The sequence below is a fragment of the Ananas comosus genome, linkage group 5 (genome assembly GCF_001540865.1).
Source record: "Ananas comosus cultivar F153 linkage group 5, ASM154086v1, whole genome shotgun sequence".
In the NCBI taxonomy this organism is placed as follows: Eukaryota; Viridiplantae; Streptophyta; class Magnoliopsida; order Poales; family Bromeliaceae; genus Ananas; species Ananas comosus.
In genome coordinates, this window is record NC_033625.1 from 1339509 (window position 1) to 1362956 (window position 23448).

The 23448-nt window shown below is 36.5% G+C and overlaps 4 protein-coding genes and 1 long non-coding RNA gene across 7 annotated transcripts; 3 read left to right on the forward strand and 2 right to left on the reverse strand.

Annotated features, from left to right (window-relative positions):
• On the forward strand, nt 622-3086 carry LOC109709866 (inorganic pyrophosphatase 2-like). 3 transcript variants are annotated; one of them, XM_020232219.1, is made up of 5 exons: nt 622-747; nt 1033-1200; nt 1342-1463; nt 1822-2023; nt 2504-3086. In XM_020232219.1, the coding sequence occupies exons 2-5, from the start codon at nt 1063-1065 to the stop codon at nt 2876-2878; spliced, it is 837 nt and encodes a 278-aa protein (XP_020087808.1). In that variant the 5' UTR covers nt 622-747; nt 1033-1062; the 3' UTR covers nt 2879-3086. The 3 variants fall into 3 exon arrangements, with proteins under 3 accessions (XP_020087808.1, XP_020087807.1, XP_020087809.1); XM_020232218.1 differs by lacking the exon at nt 622-747 and adding an exon at nt 758-919; XM_020232220.1 differs by lacking the exon at nt 622-747 and adding an exon at nt 765-919 and having other exon boundaries at nt 1040-1200.
• LOC109710228 lies at nt 5742-9239 on the forward strand. Its single transcript, XM_020232721.1, has 7 exons — nt 5742-5912; nt 6402-6488; nt 6730-6999; nt 7334-7495; nt 8206-8259; nt 8382-8528; nt 8853-9239. The coding sequence occupies exons 1-7, from the start codon at nt 5742-5744 to the stop codon at nt 9237-9239; spliced, it is 1278 nt and encodes a 425-aa protein (XP_020088310.1).
• Nucleotides 11206-15391, forward strand: LOC109709768 (mitochondrial substrate carrier family protein P). Its single transcript, XM_020232087.1, has 7 exons — nt 11206-11524; nt 12420-12505; nt 12609-12816; nt 13431-13557; nt 14212-14396; nt 14471-14593; nt 14893-15391. Exons 1-7 carry the CDS (start codon nt 11354-11356, stop codon nt 15031-15033), a joined length of 1041 nt encoding a protein of 346 aa, XP_020087676.1. The 5' UTR covers nt 11206-11353; the 3' UTR covers nt 15034-15391.
• Nucleotides 17455-18435, reverse strand: LOC109711008. Its single transcript, XR_002216488.1, has 2 exons — nt 18158-18435; nt 17455-18063 (listed from the first exon to the last, which is right to left on the reverse strand). It is a non-coding gene; the product is annotated as an uncharacterized LOC109711008 (long non-coding RNA).
• LOC109710229 (abscisic acid receptor PYL2-like) lies at nt 18525-19425 on the reverse strand. The gene is made up of 2 exons (XM_020232722.1): nt 18727-19425; nt 18525-18548 (listed from the first exon to the last, which is right to left on the reverse strand). Exons 1-2 carry the CDS (start codon nt 19339-19341, stop codon nt 18525-18527), a joined length of 639 nt encoding a protein of 212 aa, XP_020088311.1. The 5' UTR covers nt 19342-19425.

Here is a 23448-nt window from a genome sequence, read left to right on the forward strand (position 1 = left end):
GTGCCCTAATTTAAGAGCAAATAAGAAAAGTCAGTGATGGTAGAAACTTAGAAGATTATATTTGAAAGGGCAAAATAGTAATTTTATAAAGATAACAGAGTTCATTAATAGATTTTAACTTAAGGGTATATTTGAAATAGATTGGAACGTAAAAAGGGCATTTTTAATATTAGACTTTTCAGAAAGGTAAATTTGAAAGTCGAAAACTTTTCAGGGGTATATAAGCAATTGCCCTTTGTTTTTTTATTTTTATTATTTTTTTATTTTTTATGAATAAACTCAATTAAAAGCATAAAACAATTAGATTTCAAATTTTAAATTTTAAATTCTAACTATCAAGTTTTTAGTCAAGCACTAGATACGATCTACAACATAAAAATTAAAATCTAATTTTAAAAATATTAAGCCAATATTAGATAAGGAGAATAAGGAATCTGATGGAGTAGTCAATAATTTCTCTTATACCAGCCTCTAAAACTCTTTATAAAGCAATAAAAACAAGAAAAAAAAAAAAAAAAAAAAAAGGAAAAGAAGAGCCGCGAAAGATACGCGTTCGAAAGAATATTCCGGAGTGTAATTCCCCACTCATAACTAATTATCCTCGGAGAGATGGTGATGGGCTCTGTTTGTGGTGCTCATCTCCACCACCTCACATTTAAATTTAAGCACGCCAATTTAATGCACCAACACAACAACAAATCCTACTCCTTCACAACTCGGATTCGCGTGTGCACTCTTTATCTCTACGTAATATTCTTTTGGCATCTTAGGTTTCCTATAAATACCTCGTAGATTTGTTCCTTGTGATCCCATACTCTGTTTTCGCTCTGTTTTTGTCCAACTCAATTGTGTTGTTATTGTTAAAGGAAAGAAAAAAAAAAAACAGAGTACTCTGTTCTTTCGCACTATTTCCCTCTTGGTAAATGACCTTTTGGCTTATTCGGTTTTCTAATATAAATACCTCGTAGATTTGTTCTTCGTGATCTCATACTCTGTTTTATCGTTTTCTCCTATTGAATTGGGTTGTTAAAGAAAACAGAGCACTCTGCTTCTTCTTGACCGATGGCCGGAATCGTCGTTGTGTTCGACTTTGACAAGACGATCATCGACTGTGACAGCGATAACTGGGTGGTCGACGATTTTGGGGCTACAGAGCGGTTCGACATCTTGCTCGAGACGATGCCGTGGAACACTGCTATAGTATGTATCATATCATATTGCATGCTCTTGTTTAATGTTATCTTAACCTTCTCTTTCCTTCTTTTTGTTCTCTCTTTTTTGTTGTAGTATATATTAATGGGTGCTCTGTTTTTTTTTTTTTAACTAATGTTTATTTTGTAGGATAAGATTATGGGGGAGATCCATTCACAGGGGAGGGCCATTGAAGAGATTGGAGATTGCCTTACAAAAGCTCCAATTTCCCCTCATGTAATTAAGGCCATTAAAGCTGCCCATGCTCTTGGGTATGTTGTTTATTTGCTTTGATTTTTTTTTAAAAAAAATGTTTACCATACTTTGACATCTTAAATTTTTAAAGAATAACGATTATTTAACAAAATAGCGAAGCAAAAACAAGATTTTAATAGATTCGTAATCTTACTTAATGCCTTTTTTGTTCATTTATTTTTATTTTACATAGCTGACATATCAATAAGTCTCAAGTTTTGACGAAAGAGAGAGTATTAAATAAAAATATGTTGAAATAGTATTCTTTAATGTCTTTAAAATAGATTTTTTTTTTTTTGGATGATGTTTTTCTTGTTTTAGTGGAGTTTTAATTTTTTACTTATTAATTAATGTGTGTTTATTATTTTTTAATAGGTGTGAGCTGAGAATAGTGAGTGATGCAAACACGTTCTTCATTGAGACCATACTCAAACACCATGGGCTCATTGAATACTTCACAGAGATCAACACCAACCCCGGCTTTGTTGATGATGAGGGGAGGCTCAGAATTTTTCCTTACCATGATTTCACCACCTCCTCTCATGGATGTGGCCTCTGCCCACCAAACATGTGCAAGGTATACAACTCTCTTTCTCTCTCTCTCATATTTTCTTTTTACAGAAGATTTTGTGGGCCACAATTTAGTAAACAAGGTTTGGCCCTTAACAATATGTTCAAAATTGACTCCATGCGTACCCAATATGTGGCTTTAATGGTAAATATAGGGGTGGGTCTTACTGACTTGTCTGTTATGTGATAGAGACATCTAAGTAATGGTGAAATCAGAATTGTACTGGAACTGTTATTGATTGGTTCAGACCAATAAGATGGAGAGAGAAAAAAATTATCAAATGCGTATCATTCGGACACATTCTTAATTATTATTAGTTAGTCTTAGACTTAATCTCAGACCGGCGTTAACGCTATTTAGCGATAGTGAATATGCATCTCCTTGGCGCACCTGATAATTTTTTTTCCCCCTACATTGTTCTTTTAATAGCTCGTATTATAAATGATTTTAATCCTCTTAACCTAATTACTTTTTTCTGGTTTTCAGGGCATTATCATTGAGAGAATCCGCGCATCAGCGTTTTCTGAGGGGAAGAAGCACCTCGTGTACTTGGGTGATGGGAAAGGGGACTACTGCCCCTCCATCAAGCTAAGTGAGAAGGACTATGTAATGCCCAGAAAAAGCTACCCTCTGTGGGAGCTCATATACACCAACACTCAATCTATCAAAGCTAAGGTTCATGAGTGGAGTGATGGAGAAGAGTTAGAGAAGGTTCTCCTTCAGCTTATCAATGAGTCACTGTCGGCGGATCGCTGCGACAACATCGTGCCGTTGCGATTGGCGGCGGATTTCAAGTGCCACACTGTGCCATTGCCCTCATCACCTGGGGCTTTGCCAAAAGCCCTTCCTGTTCCTCACTAAGTATTGAGGTTATCATGACTTTATGAGTTGGTTTAGGTTAATGAAGGGTCAAAGAACCATAAGCAGGTTAACCCTTCTTTTACTCAACTTATTAGTTTTAGACAATGATGTATTGGGTTAAGCCTATTTGAGCGGAATATGCTTGTTTGGCTTTTGAATCTGTATGCAGCTACAACAAAATTGTGTTCATCATATGTCGCTTTAAGAGCAGTAAGATATGCCAAAATTGTGAGTGGTTTTTCGCCCGCAAATGCTGCCTACGTCGATGAAGCATGGTTTTGGCAGTATATTTCATAGTTCTTTGAAACTTTGGTTTCGATTAAAATTCATAACTAAACAAGTTTAAAAAGTTAAACGAACTATATAAATGATAAATTTGTGTCAATTAACCACTCGGTTTAAGATGTTGTTTACCCCTAATGAATGTTGTCGGCAAAAATTCAAAAGTTCAGGGGACTCGAGCTCCAAATTTATGCGCATATATATGGAGTTTCAAACTTCCGAACTTAAGGTGGGCTATCGGACACTTTATTACTCGACTACGAGTGGCTTGGTTCCAATTACAGTGATTCAGATCCAATTTCCTTGCATATGAAAAGGCCCATTGGATGAGCCTAACTATTATAGTAGAGATAGGTTCAATGTTTCCAATCAAGTCACATAAAATCTCACCCAGTGTCGAACGCGCTAAACCCAATTTTAGGGTTTATTTAAAGGGTTTATTTGGTTTCACTTCTATTTTGTGGAACAATAATCTCTAACAGAATTTGGCTTTCTTTTATTTCTGCGTAATGATAATCTCTAGCAAAATATTTGACACGCAGAAATAAATAAAGCTTGTGGTGTAACAAGAAGAATAAATAAGATTTTTTTTGAGAAAAATGTACCAACGAAAACGTCAAGACAAGAGCCAAGCCAAAAAACAGACATCACCCAGCTCCACAGTACTCGGCCCACTCCTTTGCCAACACTTTAATACGATGAGCTGTTAGAGAGACATCAGTTGGTAGTTTTCTAAAAACAACGTTATTTCTTTCGCGCCAGACCATCCACTAAGTGGCCGCCACCAAAGTTAGAGCCCTCGGAGCGTCGTTCTGCAGACGCCTCTTTAGCCGCTGCTCCCAATCTATGTTGATATCCTCAATAAAAGGGTAGACAAGGCACTCCCTAAAAGTGCGAGAAAAAAAGAAATTTATTAACAATACACCTCACTAGCAAGTGATCTACAGTCTCGAGCTCAGCACCACACAAAATGCATTCGTTATATCCTGACCATCCACTTTTGAGGAGATTGGCCGTGGTAGGCAGTCTCTTTTTAAGTATTAGCCAGAGAAAAATTTTAACTTTAGTTTGAATTTTTAGTCTCCAAACGGCAGGTGTTGCAGCATCCTTGACACCCCCGTACCTGATAATCGAATGTCCTTATTTGGTTGAGAATCTATCTCTTGGGTCCCACCTCAAGCGTATGACGTCTGGTCGATTTTCAACTCGAAGATTAGTGAGGGTGTTCTTCAGATTCCTAATATTCTGCTCACTATAGTGTAAGTTTCATCTCGCTCCTCTAAGAATCTTTCTCCACCTCCATCCCAAGGTAGAGAAGCAATCACAGACTTGAACCTCTTTAAGGTCAACATTAGCAAAGTTTAAAACTCTTTAAGGTCAACATTAGTAAAGATATCTGGATAGTACGACTTCGGGGACATGTCACCGCACCATCTATCTAACCAAAAATTGATAAAACATTCGTCCCCTAAGCCATAATTCACTTCACTCTTGAAAATTTCTTTCAGTTTTAACACATTTTTCCACCAATGTGAAGCTGGTCAAAAAGACCTACCTTCGAGTAACGGTTGCCTGCGATTGTAAAATAAGCTCCTGATCAGCTTGATCCAAAGCAGATCTCGTTCAATAGGAAAACCACCACCATTTAGTTAGGAAAGCATCATTCATGGTTGCCAAATCTTTAACGCCTAAACTCCCTTCCTTCTCACTCATACATATATTTTTCCAAGCAACTATATAGCCTCCCCCTGAATAGCTCGCCTGACCCTTTCAGAAGAAGTCCCTTCACAACGCCTCTATACGTTTTAGTACCCATTTCGGAACTTTGAAAATAGAGAAGAAGTGCATTGGTAGATTAGAGAGAACTGAATTAATCAGTGTTAATCTCCTACCTCTAGAGAGGAGTTTGGCCTGCAACCTGTCAATTCTCCTTTGGAACATAAATAAGATTTGACACTAAAAAGAAGAAGTGTTTTTTTTTTGTTTTTGATTATATTAGATGAAAAAAAAATTATTAAAAATATTTTAATGCAGTATCTAATAACATATTTTTGAAAGGCATTTCAGACTCCTCGCTCAGTTCGATAAATCGCTTTGTACTATAGGGCAAAAGATAATCTAACCAGTGGTTTGAATAAGTTGAATGCATGTTTCCAAATATTCAAGTTAAAAAAAAAACAACCTAGCTAGGTTATTTACTTTTATTACGTACATGGAAAGAAATCAAACAAAATCATAGTATTAAACCTTGCTCAATTTGAATTAGCCATTGGTTCTTGCTCACCTTCCCAGTGGTTGGATACAGTTGATTTCTCAAGTTTGATAAGAAATAACACTTACTAATAATTATTAAAAAAAACTTGCTTAAAATATTTCTACATGGTCTTTATGCAATGAACTACACCTATAATTCATGCACACATGCACGCTTGTCTCTCATCCATCAAAATACAACTTTACACAAATTGGCATTTCTTTATTATTTGTGACAAGTTTTCTTTTTTTAACCTTCACAAATTCACCTATAAATTTCCCCCTCCTTTTTTCGTTTACTGCAACTTAATTTCCTGGAGTTCAAAAAATGGAGGGTGTAGGAGTACAAGGAAAAGCACTTTTACTGCTACTACTGTGCATTATTTTTGGGAATGGAGTGGTGGTGAATGGAAAAGGCAAAAGTGTTTCGATTGAGAGGGAAAGGGAAATAGAGCAGAAGTTAAAGCAACTTAATAGGCCTGCAGTGAAAACTATTCAGGTTTGATCATTTTGATGCCGCTGAGTTTTTTTATTCAAAAAAAATTTAAAAAAAGCTTGTAGATTTTTACCCAAATAGCTTGTATATTACCCGAGAAGTTGCAATTTCGATACTTCTTTTTGGTTTTTTTCTTTTTCCATACACGTAATTAACGACTTGACCGACTTGTAATAAAAACTTGTTGAATCTAAGTCATTAATTCAAAATGTTTAAGTTCGATTATTATTACTAGAATGTGTTTTTTTCACCCGTTGTGAAATTATTAGAGTGTTACAATACACAACCGAAATATTAAGAGGCAAAGTAAAAAACAAAACATACTGGCCAAATTAACCCGTAAAATTAAGAAATAATACATTTGTACATTTTTTCCAAATATGATATTTTTCTCACTTGTTGCACTATCATTTGATACATATATACCTTAGGCTTTTACTATATGTACTAACAGTTGGGTTTTTTTTTTTTTTTTGCCTTTAATGATTTAAGAGTGAAGATGGCGACATCATTGACTGCGTCGACATTCACAAGCAACCAGCTTTTGATCATCCCCTACTTAGAAACCACACGATTCAGGTTGGAGTTTTGTTTTCAAATTCTCCATACAATCTCATCGATTAATTTCTGGTTCTACGGACTTGTTTGGCCCAACTACTGCAGTCGGGCTTCTTGTACTGCACCACGTACATCATGCATGGTTTCAGAAAGCTCCATACAATCTTATATTACTGTAGAATTTGTTCCTTTTTCTTTTCTCCTTGAATTTTTAAAAATTGAAACATGTGATTTGATCGTAAGAGAAACTGTATTATTCCAGTTGAGACCGAGCGACGAGGTTCTGAAAATAATAGGCGCAGATTCGTCGTCTTTTTCTTCTTCCGGTTCTCCAGAAGGGCCTATACAAACGTGGCAGAAGAGCGGGAGATGCCCCGAGGGGACTATTCCGATGCTGAGGGTCGAACGACGCCACTTGCTCAACACTTCTTCCATCAAGAACTACGGGAAGAAGCCGTGGCATGGCGTAACCAACCACAGGATCCACACGCTTAATCAATCGTTAAATGTCGAAATCTCAAAACTCCACCAAGTTAGTTTCTTCTTCTGTTTTTTTTTTTTTTTAATCGATCCTTCCCTTCATTTTCTTTTTATATATGTATCTATGCATATTTTCCTACCAAGTTATCTATTTATACACATATAATCCTGCAAAAATCTGAATTTTTGTATAGAAACTTCCAAAAACTCAAGTTGTCACCTTTGTATCTGCTCACATATGGTTGGTTTTTTGAATATAAATATATACATTTTCTTTACGCAAATTAAGTAACTTCTATTCATAGTTTTTTTTTTTTTTTTTTTTTTTTTTTTTTTTTTTTTTTTTTTTTTTTTTTTTTTTTTTTTTGCATGCACAAATATAATAGACTGCAGTGCTTGTGGCGGAAGGTTTTAGCTACATTGGATCCAAAGCAAATCTCAACTTATGGAAGCCATATGTTGCGGCGCACGACGAGTATAGTTCGAGCCAAATTTGGATGCGTAACGGCCCCTTCAGCAACGCCGACTCCTTGGAAACTGGGTGGATTGTAATGTTCTTCTTCATCCATCAATTTCACCATAAAATGTGCATATATAAGATCTGTATTACTATAAAATCATGAAATTTTTAATTACAACTCAAATCCTACAAATATCATTATTAATTTATTACCTCTGGTACCGACCGTTTCTAGAGCAAGTGGCAAAGGGGTTGGTGATTGGTATCTGAGGTCCTAAGTTTGAATCCTAGTTGATTCACATTTCCAGCTAAGTTTATTTCTAAATGAAATAAACGAAGCGGGTAGCATGATACCTATCTCTGGAGAAAAAAAAAAATTATTACCTTATGGAAATCCATCTTTTAAAAAATAAGATAAAAATGTATGGAAATCCACCTTACCAACAGGGTCTTCATTTTTTATTATTATTAGGATTTCCTTAACTACTGATTTTAAATGGTCTCCAAATGAGAAACTTGTTGTTTTATATGAAAATTTGTAAATTTATTTTCAAAAACAAGTATTTTAAAGTACAGTATATATGAAAGTTCGGGGACTGAAGTATTTATGCAAAAACTACAGGAACGAAGTTGCAACATCTATATATATATATATATATATATATATATATATACACACATTGCAAGGACTATCTAAACATTTTGGCATTAATTTCCCATACCATGCATGCACAACATTTTGCAAATAACTCACTTTTGCTTACATCCATATGCATATGCTCATCCGTCCTTTGCTAGGTATATCCTGATCTCTACGATGACTCCGAATCAAGGCTGTTTGTCTATTGGACTGTAAGTTTCTTTTTTTTCTTTTTTTATTTCCCTTTCGTTTGGTTTGTCCTTTAATAGCATAAGATAATTTTTTTTTTCCCAACTACGTGTTTTGCAATGTTGACTTGTTTTATTTGTGTTAGACTGACTCTGGACAGTCAACGGGGTGCTTCAATTTAATGTGCCCGGGATTCGTGCAAACGAACCATGACATAGTCCTAGGCGCCAGATTCAGCCCCATCTCTACTGATGGTGGCCCACAATACCAAATAACCCTCACAATCACAAGGGTAAGAAAGTAAACGTGCTACATGCATATTAATATTTTAGATAGTATGATATTACAGGTGCAGAGATATTATGCTATCGAAAATATAAAAAATTTAATACTCTCGATTTTTTAACCATTGAATCTAGAATTGTACGGTTGTAATGATTGCGGTCCTTTCAAAATTGAATAATTCCTGCAGGATAATAGTATTAATCCAAAAGTTATAAATAATTAAAAGAATTGTTTTAAGGGCCAAATTTTCTATATTTTTGATAGTATAATAGCTTTATTCATATTACAGCTAAACATATATGTTCATTTCGTATTCATCGTGCACTTTTAGGACTACGATAAATCGGTATGGTGGCTTGCTTATGGAAAAACCAATCAAACCACCATAGGTTACTGGCCGGTGGGGATCTTTCGCGGCCTGAGTAAGGTGGCGACCGTGACGCTGTTCGGAGGCGACGTGTATAGCCCGCGAATGACCAAAACGCCGCACACAGACACCGACATGGGGAGCGGCAAGTACCCGACGGAGAAGTGGAGCCACGCGAGCTTCGTGTCGGAGGCGCGGATCATGGACTACTCAAAGAGCTTCAAGTTCCCGGACCCTGCATTCCCATCGAGCATGCATGATGAATGCTATGGGGCCATTATCTACGGCGACAACGCGACGGAGCCCATCTTCTACTTCGGCGGACCGGGTCGAAACGACCAATGCCCGTAGAGTCATGATATATACATATATATATATATATAAGGTCATTTTCTTCGTCATATATATAATTTACTGCATAAGAAATTATATATCTTGCGTCCTATATAGCTAGAGTCCAACAAATAAAAACATGGTTAATTAATTTCGGAGTCTTTTGTTGCTTAGTAAGATGTTAGCTGTTGCTGCTGAGCGATTTTGAAAGAATTGTTATAAATGTTCTCTCTTTATTCGAAAATAAATTGTGCGAGATTTAGCTCATTGATAACCCTTATAAATTGATTTTACCATAGTAATTCTCTCACTGCCTCAAGGAACATGAAGTGTATGCAGAGGATAGTTAGAAAATGATACTTTTTTTTTCTTTTATAGAATGAATATGCAAATATGTACTTTTGGGCCCACAGGCGCTGATTACACACAAAAAAAAAAAAGAAAAAAAAGAAAAAGGAAAAGTGAAAATACATAAAGAAACAGCAGAAAATAATGATTGGGCCCAAAATTAGGCGCAGCCGAAATGTAGCCCAACCCTACCCATTATAAGGTCTCTAACGGGTCCGGCCCAAATCCTGCCGCGGCGATCCGTTGCTGTAGGGGGTTATAAATCCTAAAATCGTAAATATATCAAACTTGGAGGGCATTAGTTTTTGTAAGGAAGCATCCTCCAATCAACTTGGCAACTCGCTCCGATTCCGTTTCAAACAGCCGTTCCCTCTCCGCACCGACCCCGGACATTTCCATATGCTCCTCAAAATGCCCCGTACGTCTCTCTCGCAAGCAACATTTTCCTGCACCCGGTCTACTCGTACCTGTCATACACCGTATTGAATGTCTCATTACTGTCTCTAAATTAAAATTTAATGCTATCCATAATTAGTTAATTCGAATTCGGCAAAACTTCGGTACGAATATAATTCAAATAAAATTTATATCTCAATCTTTAAATTCGTTGAAAAATACGGCTTAAACAATGGTTTCGTTAATTATTCGGATACACAATTTATATAAAAATTATTCGTTCACCAATTAAAAATTCGGGATTAAAAATTCGGCATCTTTTATACTACTAGCATAAAAAAAGTAGATTAAGTAGATTCGGCATCTTAAATAAGCTTTTTTCTCTAAATTTATACTACTAGTATATATAGTTATAAACTCTTAAAAATATAAAAATAGAAATTTACAAAAAAAATAGATTAAGTAAAAAATAAATAGCAAATTTTATTATCATCGTCATCTTCATCTTTTCGTGATCCACATGTTGTGGAAGTTTATGAAGTTTTTTTAATAATTTGCAAATAATTCAACAATAATTCAGAAAAAAAAAATATTAAAAAATTGCGCGTGTTTTTTTAATTGAATAATTTAGTATACGTAAATTATTTACAAATAATAGATCTAATCCAAAAATTTGCGTCTTCAAATTTTTGGAAATAAATTGCATACGGATCATTTTATTCGGATTTTAAATAATTCGCGAATTAGCTAACTATATTACAATGTCATTCAATTATGTTGTCACAATTTTTTTTTTATTGTTTGCATTTACCATGTAAAGAATTTTAATTAGTTAATGTAGTCTATAGTATTATATAAATTAATTTACCAACACCTTAATATTCTATAAAAATAAATTTTGTGAGATCAAAATGCTTTCTTATATATAATTCATAACAAGTAAGTGACTATATAATCAATAATTAATAGTTCGAAAAGCTTCTCGCCTAGATATTAAATAATTCTAAAACTAATACTGCAGAGGTTGGTCAGATTCAAAAAAATAAAAAAAAAAAGATGCATAAAAGTTTGCGAATTCTTACGAGTATTTTATATGCTGTATAATAAATAATAACTTCAATAAATTAAATTATTAGTTTAAGGTCTGGTGCATGGTGGATGGTGCACGGTGCACCCGGTTCATGCAGCAATTCTGTTGTCCCTCGGCTTCTCTGTCCTATTTGGTCTTCTCTTCCTCTCTTGCGACCGGACGCGAGTCTTATTTCCTCCTTTTTCTTCGGCGGCCGCGTCCACCTCCGCCCACCCACCCTTCTCTCTCTTCTCCTCCTCCTTCTCCTCTCTCTCTCTCTCTCTCTCTCTCTCTCTCTAATGCTCCGACCTCGTCGTCGATGGAGGAGAAGAGGAGAGGAAGGGACGAAGGGAGAGGCGGAGCGCCGCCTCGCGGGGCGGAAGCCTCGGCCGTGCCCCTCGTCGTGAAGGAGCTCGTCGCCGGCGGAGTCGCCGGAGGTGTCGCCAAAACCGCCGTCGCCCCGCTCGAGCGCGTCAAGATCCTCTTCCAGGTACGGTTTCGTGGTTGAAATTAACCTCTCTTCGCTGAGCTAAAGATGGGATCTTCTGATCCCTTTTGTGGGAATTAGGATTCTCATGCTGCTTTTGGGGGACTTGTTTGACAGAAAATTGGTGGCTTCTTCGTTTGATTAACCTAATCTATGTTGTTGTTGAGCTTGTTGTGTGAGGAGAGTGGGTGTGGTTGAAAATGGAGGAAATCTCAGGTGCTTTTAGTGAGTTTTGCAAACTGTGTCAGTTACCTGATACATTTTAGGGCTAGTTGAATTGTTCTATTTATCATCCCTTGTTGCATTGACCTCGGTGTGTAATAAAGTTAATGTAAAATTTGTGTTCCGTATTTCTTACTGAGTTTCTTGCTTCAAATACAGTGGAATATTTATATTATTTGCATGGACATGTTCGCTGGAGATAGATTGATGGAATGATTTCTAATCAAGTACATATTTTGGAGCATGCTTGCAATTAAATTATGAAACGGATTGAGTGGATAAAATGCTTTGATATGCAATTAAGGAGTGAAAGAGATTGCTTAGGAAAGACAAATTTGTTAATTTGGTTACTTTATACTTTAACTTGGCCTCCCACTCCCAGTTTGGCTTCTTGTTCTTTAGTAACACTGGGTAGCATTTGGATTTTGAACCTCATGACAGCCATTTCAGAGAGACGCTCTGGTGATCCTCGATTGCTTAGAAGAAAAGGAGTCTGATATAGCTTACTTTCCTTTAATGAATGAGAGGATGTTCTATGTTTGCTGATTTTACCAAATAACCTAAGCTGGATTTTTTAATACTAGTGTAGTTTCCTGTTCTCTATCGTGTTTGTTCAAGTAGTTATTACATTGAACTTTGTAGACTTCTATCTTATGTATTTCTTATGACATGGCAGACTAGAAGGGCAGAGTTCCAGAGTGTAGGTTTAGCGGGATCTTTTAGAAAGATTGTTCAGACAGAAGGTTTGTTAGGGTTTTACAGGTAAAATTTGTATGCTGGTTAAGCGAACTTTCTAGCACTTCGATGTTGTATACATTATTTACTAAACTCATATCAAATTTTTTATTGGTTATATTTCCTTAAGAGGGAATGGAGCCAGTGTTGCTCGGATAGTACCTTATGCAGCTTTGCACTATATGGCCTATGAACAATACCGTCGGTGGATAATACTTGGTTTCCCTGATTTTGGAAGAGGCCCTGTCCTTGATCTTGTGGCTGGATCGATTGCTGGAGGAACAGCAGTCATTTTCACTTATCCTCTTGACCTAGTTCGCACTAAATTGGCTTATCAGGTTTCTTTTTTTCCTTTGTTTTTTGTTGTTTGTTTTTCTTTATTTTCGCATCCATTCTCTCATTTAATCTTGGGTAATGCCAAGTATTTGAGTGTTGTAGTTTCAGTTTTTGTTCTTCCGAAAATGAAATCCTACCAGCTTATTTGATGCTTTTGGAAGTCCTAGATGTCGGTCTTAGGGTTTAATTGCCCTAGCTCGAGCTTCGGACTAAGAATTGTTCGAGTAGAACTCCTGGAAGAAGCGCCAACGGCTTTTCTACTAAAATATTCTCTGCAGCTTCTCGCTGTAGCAGAATGGGAAGCATCAGATCTAGTCTTAAAACTTCCCGCTGGGAATCTAACTTCTATTTTTGAGGCCCAAAAGGCAAAAGCTTATTTTAGCTTTCCGCTGCTTTAAAATCTTCAAACTTTTTTCCTTTTTGTTGTGTTTGGCAAAATGCTTGGTTTTTTTTTGAAAGTTTTGGTTTTGGAGTCAAGAAGCTGCTCCAAAGCTGTCCAAACAGGCTCTTATGTGTTCTCTTTAGCAGTTTACATGTTCTCATGTGTATAGATATGTTCAACTGACTAAGAAATTTTAATTTGTACACTCTACTTGATCGAGCAAGCTCTTTGTAGGTTAAAGGTTCATCAAAGGCAAGTTTCAGAGCACCGCCTCCCTCTGAGCAGGTTTACAAAGGGATTCTTGATTGTATCACGAAGATATACAAACAAAATGGATTGAAAGGTCTCTACCGCGGTGTGGGTATGTTTTGCTTTTTGTCTCCATGTCAATTTAGTTTGCCATTAAGTCATTACTCCTTAATGTGTCCCACCCATTGGTGGCGGATAATTGTGATAGATCTCTTGTCGGTACTAAATTTGATGAGGGTATTCTTTTAGTAGGATCCAACTTGATGCATTGCATTGTCCATAACGTCCACTATCCAGGCTGCACCTTGCTCATTTAATGCAGGATAGTCCCAATATGGAGTGAAAGTTACCCTCAGAACAGTTGGGACGATCTAAAAAGATTGGAATAGAAAACTATGATGAGGTTGATGAATAATCCACTCTATCAAATTTAAGAACTTTTAGGAATTACAGTGTGATCATGCTTGAATGCATGCAATATAAGATTGGGTCTGAGAGAAAAACTTGGTCTTATTTCTTTCCATATGATGTAATATAGGTCAAATCTGGAAATGCCGTGCTGCTCATCTGTACTGTATGTCTGATTTGTTCTTTTGCTTTGAAAATTTCAATTAAATTGAAGGCTAAGCAGGAAAGTTTTGTTTTTTTCAAGTTGTTGGTTAATTTGGTTTATAATTCATGAGGATAGGAGATAACTGATATGAATATGTTAAAAATCTACTTAGCTTCCTTCAAAGCAGTTAACTCAACAATTTTCTCGAATCAGGTCCTTCACTGTATGGGATCTTCCCTTATTCTGGTCTAAAATTCTACTTTTATGAGGAGATGAAGAGCAATGTTCCTGAAGAGCACAAGAAAAATATTATTGTAAAGCTTGCATGTGGATCAATTGCTGGTCTGTTGGGCCAAACATTAACATATCCCCTAGATGTTGTCAGGCGGCAAATGCAGGTACCTTGCGCTTGTTATATGCTCAATGTAGTTGGTAGCATGCTTAGTGAAACTAAAGAGAACACTCTCTCCAGGTACAAACACTTTCGGGATCCACCCACTGGGAGGGAAAAGGAACACTTGGAACCCTAGCTATGATTGTCCAAACACAAGGTTGGAGACAACTGTTTTCAGGACTAAGTATCAACTATCTGAAGGTGAGATCATATCCGCTTTGTTACATCAATGTTCAATATTAGCTCTTTTGCAGAGAACTATAATAGTAAAGAGATAAAACATCAGCATTCCTAACTATTTAAAACCTCAGATGAATGTACTACCCTTTTTCTACAAGGTTACCTAAAATGGAGTACTGTCTTGTCAATCTATTATTTTCTGTTCTCTGCTCAAGTACATACATGATCCTAGAAAATTTTCAACAGAACACTGCTATTTTTTTCTTGTTCTGTTTCTTAGCTCGTTCTCTTAGTCTTGTAAAGAACCTCTTTTTCCACAGGTTGTGCCATCTGTGGCGATAGGATTCACAGTTTATGATGTGATGAAGTTGTGGCTTAATGTTCCTTCTCGAGAGGAAGCAAGCATTAGGGTTTTGACAGAAGAAAGAAGTAGCCATTCATCCCACCTTCACTCTGCTTAACATTCTTTACTTGGAGTATATTTAATTATCAACAGGATTAGCCATTCATTCCGCACGTACAGATTCTCTGTCAAGTTATATCCCCTAATTTTGTGGGGTATAAATTTTTAGTAGAGAAATGCTTTTCCTGAACACAATGCTGATCACAACAATGCATGATTAAGCCCATTTATAACGAAGCGGAGGGCTATTCTAAATTGTTGGTAATTTCCATTTTGTACAGATTGTAGATAATTGATACTTGAAATCCAATCAGAGTATCGTAAGTCGACATGCATGTACTTAACTGATTTGGCTTTTTACTGTAATAACCATTTTTGTTTTCGAATCAGCTAAAAGCTTGCTCCGTTTCTTTTGATTTGGTTTGTGTATGCTGCTAATGGTGAAGTGTAGAGACTCCTTTTATTGTATCTGATTTTAGCTTTTTATCTGCTTTTCCTTGCTCAAAAGCCTAAAACTCCCTTGTATAAAATGCCTAAAACTCCTTGTTTCTATATCAGAGAACTGTTTTCTTTACCTTCTTTTGAAGTGAAGAAGCATTACTTCTTTAAACTTACTTCTTAAGGTGCAATTGCTGCGAGTAGTTACCAGTTGATTGTTGGAACATGGCTCCTTCACTGGTACTGAACATTTTTCTTTGATCTTCATATTCGTTTTTATATTCCAACTACTCATCTTATTGTCTCTATTTCTGAATGAAATAGAGTTTATTCTTCTATGAGTATTTATTAGACAAACCAAGATCTTAAGGTAGCTTGATTTTTTCCTGTCGAAGTCTACTTCATGTCTTCCTTCTGTGTAGCTGGATGAGATTTTGATTCTCCGAAGCATCCATCTATTAAGTGCGCACAGAATCTAAAGCGTGGTCCGTGTTGAAACTTGAAACCTCCAGTCAATATCTTACCGTAAGATTTATTTATTTGTTTATTTTAATTTTATGGTCTTTGTAGGCTCCACCTCATGTACTCTGCGTAACTTTATTTCTAAGAAATCGTTTGTTAAATCGCCCTCTTAATTAGTAAAAATGCGCATGTAGGGGATTGAACTTCCAAAATCTTTTGGTTGGTGTCGGAAGTACTTATCGACTGTTCTAGAGAGTGGTAGTACTCCTGCTTATATTTTGAAAGCGCGCTTTTAAACATCAGGTACGGTACATAAAGATATTGAGTTTGATCTATTTTGTCATGTAAATATTTTCTGCTGTGTGGCTAAAAAACTCTGGTACATATCGATGAGTAGTGCATCACCGTTCCGTGGGAGGGTGGTCTTTAATCAAGGCTCTTTCCAAGCTAGCAAGCATGGGAACTTCGATCGGAAGTTCTTGGGTACGTGGGTAAACCCTTGCCAGGAATATTGCTTGCAAAAAAAAAAAAAAAAAAAAAAAACTATTATATAGAGTAAATTTCAATATCAAAATTTTAAGAAATATTTTTATTTCTAATTAAAAAGATGAAAATTAAAAGTAGCGAAGGAATGGAGCTGAGCACCCGTGTAATTAACTTGGGCAGCTCTTTGGTGGACCTGGTGTACTGCGGACCCCACTCCCACTTTTTAAGTTGTTATGAAGAGAATCCGTGGGGGGGCCTCCTACGCAAGCAAGAAAAGAAGCTGCAAAATGTGTGTGTATATATGCTCGCAAAAAGTCCCTTTCGAGTTTGTCTAGCTGTTCTTTGGTCGAACGAGGAGCTCAAATTTTTGCGAGGAGGGGGAGATCGAGGGTGGTGTGTCATGTGTGAGGGAGGGCCTCACACGCGCACAACGAGGAGCGGAGAGAATCCTCCCTTTGCTGCAGGTCACATGCCTCTCGCTAATGAAGCTCCTTTGATCACATGTCCCTCCTCACCTTTCGCACTTTGCCTGTTCACTTCAATGCTTGCTTTCTTTATTTTCTTTCTCTCTCTTTATGGACGTCTCATGACTCAGCGCCCTCCTCGATGAGAAATTCTACACTGTCACATTTGCACCACGTCATTAATAACAAGTCAATTATATATTTTTTTTTCAAACAAAAGTACAATAAAAATACTTTTTTACAATCATGATGGAACATATATTTTTAAAAAAATTAATTTAATGATTTGTTACGCCACGTCACTAATATACTTGTTGCATTCTAGAATTTTTCCTCCTCGATCTAGCCCACTTGTCACCCCCTCCTCTCTCTCTCTCTCTCTCATTTCAATCGTGTCATGCTAGTATTTTTTAATTAAAAGCTGTTAATATATATATATATATATATGTTGGAATATATATATATATATATATATATATATATATATATATATATGTATGTATATATATGATGCGAAGGATTAATTTATATATAACGTCAAAGAGTATTATATGCATGGGTTCGTCGAGGTATCAAGAAAATGCTTTGGGTCGTACTTAACAAATTAATTAAGGCGCATGTTTCGCGCGTCTCGAACTATATGTATAAACTAATCACAAATTTCACAACATGTGTAATAGAACAGCAGCAGTTTCCAGGAAGAGAAATGCATACTAGCTAGTAGTACTCTTTGATCAATAAAAAAGCTGGGAAGAGCAAAAACAATAATGCATAAGATTAAGATGTGCAAGCAAACGCCACTCTGCATGCGTGGAAGCAATAGCTAACCTCTCTTTAATTGTTCTCTCCCACTTGCTCCTCTTTCTTCTACCAGAAACTATTGCGCCCACTTGGTGCGTGATGAGAGTCTGAATTTTTTAAGTGCGAGAGTTTATGGATAACGTACGGGATGCAAAAATATATAAATTTTTAATCCCTCTTGGTGCATCTCTCTCTTTCTCTCTCTCTCTCTCTCTATCTCTCTCTCTCAATATGAATGAATATGATCAATACGTTGACCATTATACACATGTAGCACACCATCCAAAAATAGCTTAGCTTGCTTGCTTTAGCTTTACATGCCCAAAACTCAACCGTCCAATTAATGAGTTGACTCTCTTTTCTGGGCCTTGATGATCGATCACCCCAAGCTATATATTAATTAATAGCTCCCCAACTTGCCCGATCATGGCCACTCACTGATCAATAAATAGCGGGCCATTTCGTATCACTTGGTGTACACAAATCACGCACACACAAAAGCTTGTATAGAAAGAGAAGGAGAGAATTGACCTTGGATGCAGCACTCCTTTTTCTTATGTTATTTTTAAACAAGGAACATGACCTGCTAACTAAGAAAGAAGAGAATATACAAAAAAAAAGAAGAAAAAAAAGAAGACATCTTCATCAGAAACAGAAAGAGAAATGACAAAAAAAATAATAATAATAAAACAAAAGAAAGAAAGAAATCCCCACTTGCATTGAGAAAAGAGAAGCAGACCTACCACTTCTTGCCTGTTTTCTCTTTTGCAGCAAACTATTTAATTTCTACATAATATTAGGACAGTAAGCCAAAAAAAAAAAAAAAAAGCGAAAAAAGGAGATAGATAAACAAACAGACAAACTATTACGACTGACCCCGCGATCATGCATGCGCGTTTTAGTATTCTTCCGGTAACGCAGTCTGGAAGAGATGCAATCTTGGTAATGAAATTTTACATATATATATATAATATATATAACTTATATATATATACTATATAAGTACAGAGAGAGAGAGAAGGAGAGAGAGAGAGAGAGGCGATGAGAAGAGAGGAGAGAGAGAGAGAGGGCAGAGAGAGGAGAGACTTAGGCTGTCTTACGACGCCGTCCGATGGTGTGGTGATGTGTGATGCGTGATTGGGTCTACATGGGGCGTCGACGGTGGCGACGGCGGCGAGCTTCTGCAGGTTGAGCTTGACGACGGTGTCGGCGAACATGCGGGTGTCGTCCTCCGTGTTGCCCTCGGGCACGTCGACGACGTAGGACTCGAGCACGACGCAGTAGGGGCGGCGACCGGGGGGGAGGAATTCGGTGACGGAGGTAACGGAGCGGTAGTTGCGGAGGCGGTGGTCGCCGCCGAGGACGCTGAAGCTGATGACGTGGCGGTCGTCGTCGAGGATCTCGAGGCGCTCCGTGCTGGTGGACGCGGGCAGGCCGGAGATGACGGAGACCTCGCGCACGCTGCCGACCGAGGCCCCGTCCCCCCCCACGACCGCGCAGCTCTTGATGAAGTGCTTGTACCGCTGCGGCCTGTCGAACGCCCGCACCACCCCCCACACCGCCCGCAGCGGCGCCTCCACCCGCTGCGCCACCAGCGACGTGCACCTCCGCCCCGCCCCCGACGTGTCGTGGTGCGCCCGGATCACCGCCTCCAGCGCCCGCACCTCCTCCTCGCTCAGGCTCTGCAGCAGCTGCTCTCGCTGCTGAGGATCCATTTACTTACTTACTTACGTATATATCTATTTATTTAGATTATATATATATTTATTTATATCTCTTATATATATATATATATATATATACACACACACACACACACAATTAGATATATATATATATATTTTACTAATTAATTGCTTCTTCTTTCTTTCTCTCTCTCTTTCTTTTCCTTCCTTAATTTAAGAAGGGGGGAGGGTGAGGAGCTGTAGCTGTTAGCTGCTGTTGTTTGTTTATCTACACTACGTTTTATTTGATCTCTTTCATTTTATTTTATTTTATCTTTATCAGGACCGATGTGCCCTTCGGAGGAGGGGTGCATCTGTACATCCCCTGCACTGAATTCATAATTTGATGGATCTGCATCTTAAATTTAAAATCTAATCCGACGATAAGATGACAATAAATTTATTTCGAGCTAGAGTCGAACCAGCGGTCCGGGGTTCGAACATGCGTTTATTCTTTCGGATTTAAAGACAAAGTTAAGTCTATGTTCAAAACCTACTATCTGGATAAATAAATAAATAAATAAATAAGTCAAGTACTTAATAATTTTTGAAAATTAAGAGCATAGGAATTAAGGAACATTGCTCTATCCGAAAGAAACAAATTAACATTCGTAGTTTTAATGTCACAGTGTGTACGTAGTGCAAGTTGCACCTGGCGCATGCAGTAATTAACTGATCGCATGAAAAAATGGGATGTACCGTCTATATATATATACGTGGTTACTAATGTGGCATATTTCGTACGTTTGGTTCTTCACTGCTGTTAGAAACATGTGGCGAGACATAAAAATAGGTAGGGCGGGGACGAGTAATTCTCGCTCGAAACCCCGCAGGCTCGGCCAAATTATTAATATTATTATATTATATATATATATTATATATATATATATATAATATATATTATATATACTATATATATATATATAGGCTAACTATGCTATCGAAACTATAAAGGAGTATGTGCTTTAGGATTTTTTGATTCTTAGATTCAAGCCCTTTTAATCATTTTTTGAATTAATGATTATTATTATGCTTGTAGGGACCAACTCACTCCTAGAGACCTATTATTTTAATCATAGGGGGGTGGACGCATCATCCTAATGCATACAACTTCTTTAATCAAATGGGTCAAAAATTGAAAACATTTTCGATACATAGTAGTTCATACCACAGTATAGATTATATATATAATTATAATCTATATATTATAAATATATATATTAGTACTATTATTAATTTAACTTATATAGGCTGAGCAAGTAAATCTCATTTATTAACAATTGGGCCAATATGTTTGCCCATTAAAAATAAACCCAATAACAAAGCAAAAGAGCCAAAATTTTATAAATTATACATTTTCTTTTGTCTTCTTTCTTTCACAGAAACTCTAAATTTTTAATCATGTTTGCTCTCTTTTCTCTTTTTTCTGTCTCTCACCCTATGCCAAGCGGAAGCCCTCCAAGTTAGCCAATAATAGCATATGCCTTCCTACGTTGCCTACCTTGCTATTAATTGTATGCTTGAGAAAATATACAGAATATTTTTAAAGTAAAAAATTATTATTCATATAAAATCTTAATTTTTGTTATATATGATTAGATAGTTTAATCCAATATTTATCTATATAATTTATTTATTTTTAACTGCATAAATGAAAATAAATAATATGGAGATTGAAGACGTAAGAAAAGACATGTGAGGCTGAAAAGATTAGATATTCAACTTATAAATTATTTTTTTCATATTATAATACTATATTTTATATAATTATTTTGTACTTTGAACAATTAGGCATATTTTTGTATCAAATTATAGATAATGTTCTATACAAATTAAACTATTGATTGTATGTTGTTGAAAATTTCAAACGGCTCGTTTATGGCTCGAGCTCGCTCGACTCGAAATTAGGCTCTCGAATTAATTTCAATCCAAATTTGAGCTTAAATTTAAGCTCGAAATTAATTTCAAGCCGAATTTGAGCCGAGGTAAGCTCGCTCGAGCTCAACTCGTTTCCACCCCGTTTGAAACGGACCCATAATGGAGCTTGCAGTGGTCCCAAAGCTAATTTAGAGTGGACCATCATCATCTTCTAGAGTTAGGCCCATTTCTCTCTCTCTCTCTCTCTCTCTCTCTCTCTCTCTCTCAAAATAAATTGAGATTAGTTAGAGCTGTTGTTGTTGTTGAAGAATATATATATATATATATATATATATATATATATATATATATATATAGTGTCCGGCTACTATACTATTATGAGTACGATCGCCCTCGTACTCATAAGTTATTTTTCATGTTTAAGAGCTTCCGAGTCGACGATCCATCGTTAAACGTTTTTACAGCATTTAAAACTTCTAGAAATGCAAATTTTTGAGTAATTTTTTTCGACATATTACCTTTACGATCGAAGAGGTCACAAATTTGACAATTTAACGGCCGGGTATAGAATACTTGTAGTTTAACGGGTGTAAAAGAATCGAAATTTGTGAACTTTTGAGGATAGAATTCTATTCACTATACTAAATAAGATCAATTAACTCATGATCTTGAATTGAAGGGTCCGGATCAGGTCTTTGTTCTAGGACGTCGTTCGATTTTGACTGCTCCATTTTTATGGCCACTTGATGGCTCTTTATGATTTCAAAAATTTACGAAATTTATTTTCTAAAAGTTTCAATACTGATATGATCATATTTAACGAATGGATCATCGTTCGGATTGACCTTATTCTCGAAATATATATATAGGGCATGGCTACTATACGTATTATAAGTATTGGAAGCCCTGTACTAGTATTGTTTTCGATGATGGGCTTCCGAATCGGACGATCACTCGTTAAAATCGATGGATCTAGAGTATATTGAAACTTTTTAGAAAATAAATTTCGTAAATTTTTCGAATCATATGTGAAAGTCCATACGGCGGGCACTAAAATGAGCGACGTCAAAGAAGTGGAACGACGTCTGAAACAAGCCGATGGATTCGGATCCTTCGAATTCAAGATGGAGTTAGTTGATCGGTATCGCCGGTATGTGTGCAGTAGAGATTTATCGAAAGTTCAAGCAAGATTCTGTTCTTTGTACACCGTTAAAGCTAGGCAAGTATCTATAGGCCGGCGTTAATAAATTGTCCAATTTTGTGACTCTTATCGTAAGGTAGAAATGTGTGAAAAAATTATTAAATTATTTTTTCTAGAAGTTTTAATGCTGTAAATAACGTTTGAAGCGGGTTGGCGTCGATTCGGAAGCTCTATTCACGAAATATTTATTGAGTACGAGTTTTGACCGTTTTTACTTAATAGTATAGTAGCCAGAATCACATATATATATATATATAGTATTATATATATAGTTAATATATATATTATATATATATATTCTAACTATGGTGCGTTGAAAGCACAATTTGTTTTTTTTAGTATTTGTAATTTTGAACGTTAGGATTCTCCTTTTTTCATTTTTAATGTTATATTATTATATTCAATTGCTTTACTATCTGTAATTCCTTGAAAATAATATTATTTGTTTTTTTCATATTTTTTGCATGCCAACTTAAAGAGTTGATTTTTGGAGATGTGTCTTTTGAGAGATGATTGGTGGTGACTTTGTATGAGAGTTTTTGAGGAGATTTTTTGTTTCTGTGTGTTGTTATTTTTTTTTTATTTGTTGTTTTTGTTTTTGTTTTGTTTGTGTGATTTTTTTGTTGAGGATTGGAGACGAGAGAGACGAAGGCATTTTTGGATTTGGTTGTGGTTAATGTGGTGAGAGCCTGGGGGCAGGGGGCCTAATTGGAAGTGTTGTCGCTTCCACTGTAGAAGCCTATCTGATTAGAGCTTGTGGGTTCGGTGTCCCACGCGACAAAAATTTTCATGGGATCGTACTCCATGCGATTGACTGGCAATCCGCGCGATAGGCCGTGTCTGGATCCTCAAGCATATTAGTCGAATGCCGGAGGGCTATGCAGCGATTAGACTTTAGGGCCGGTTTGGTTCGGGAGTTTAGTGTTTTAATATTCAAAGTATCTTGATATATTTCAGGGTATTTTGAGGTTTCGGCGTGATTACACTAATCTGCATGGTAGAGCGTTTTGTTTAACCTT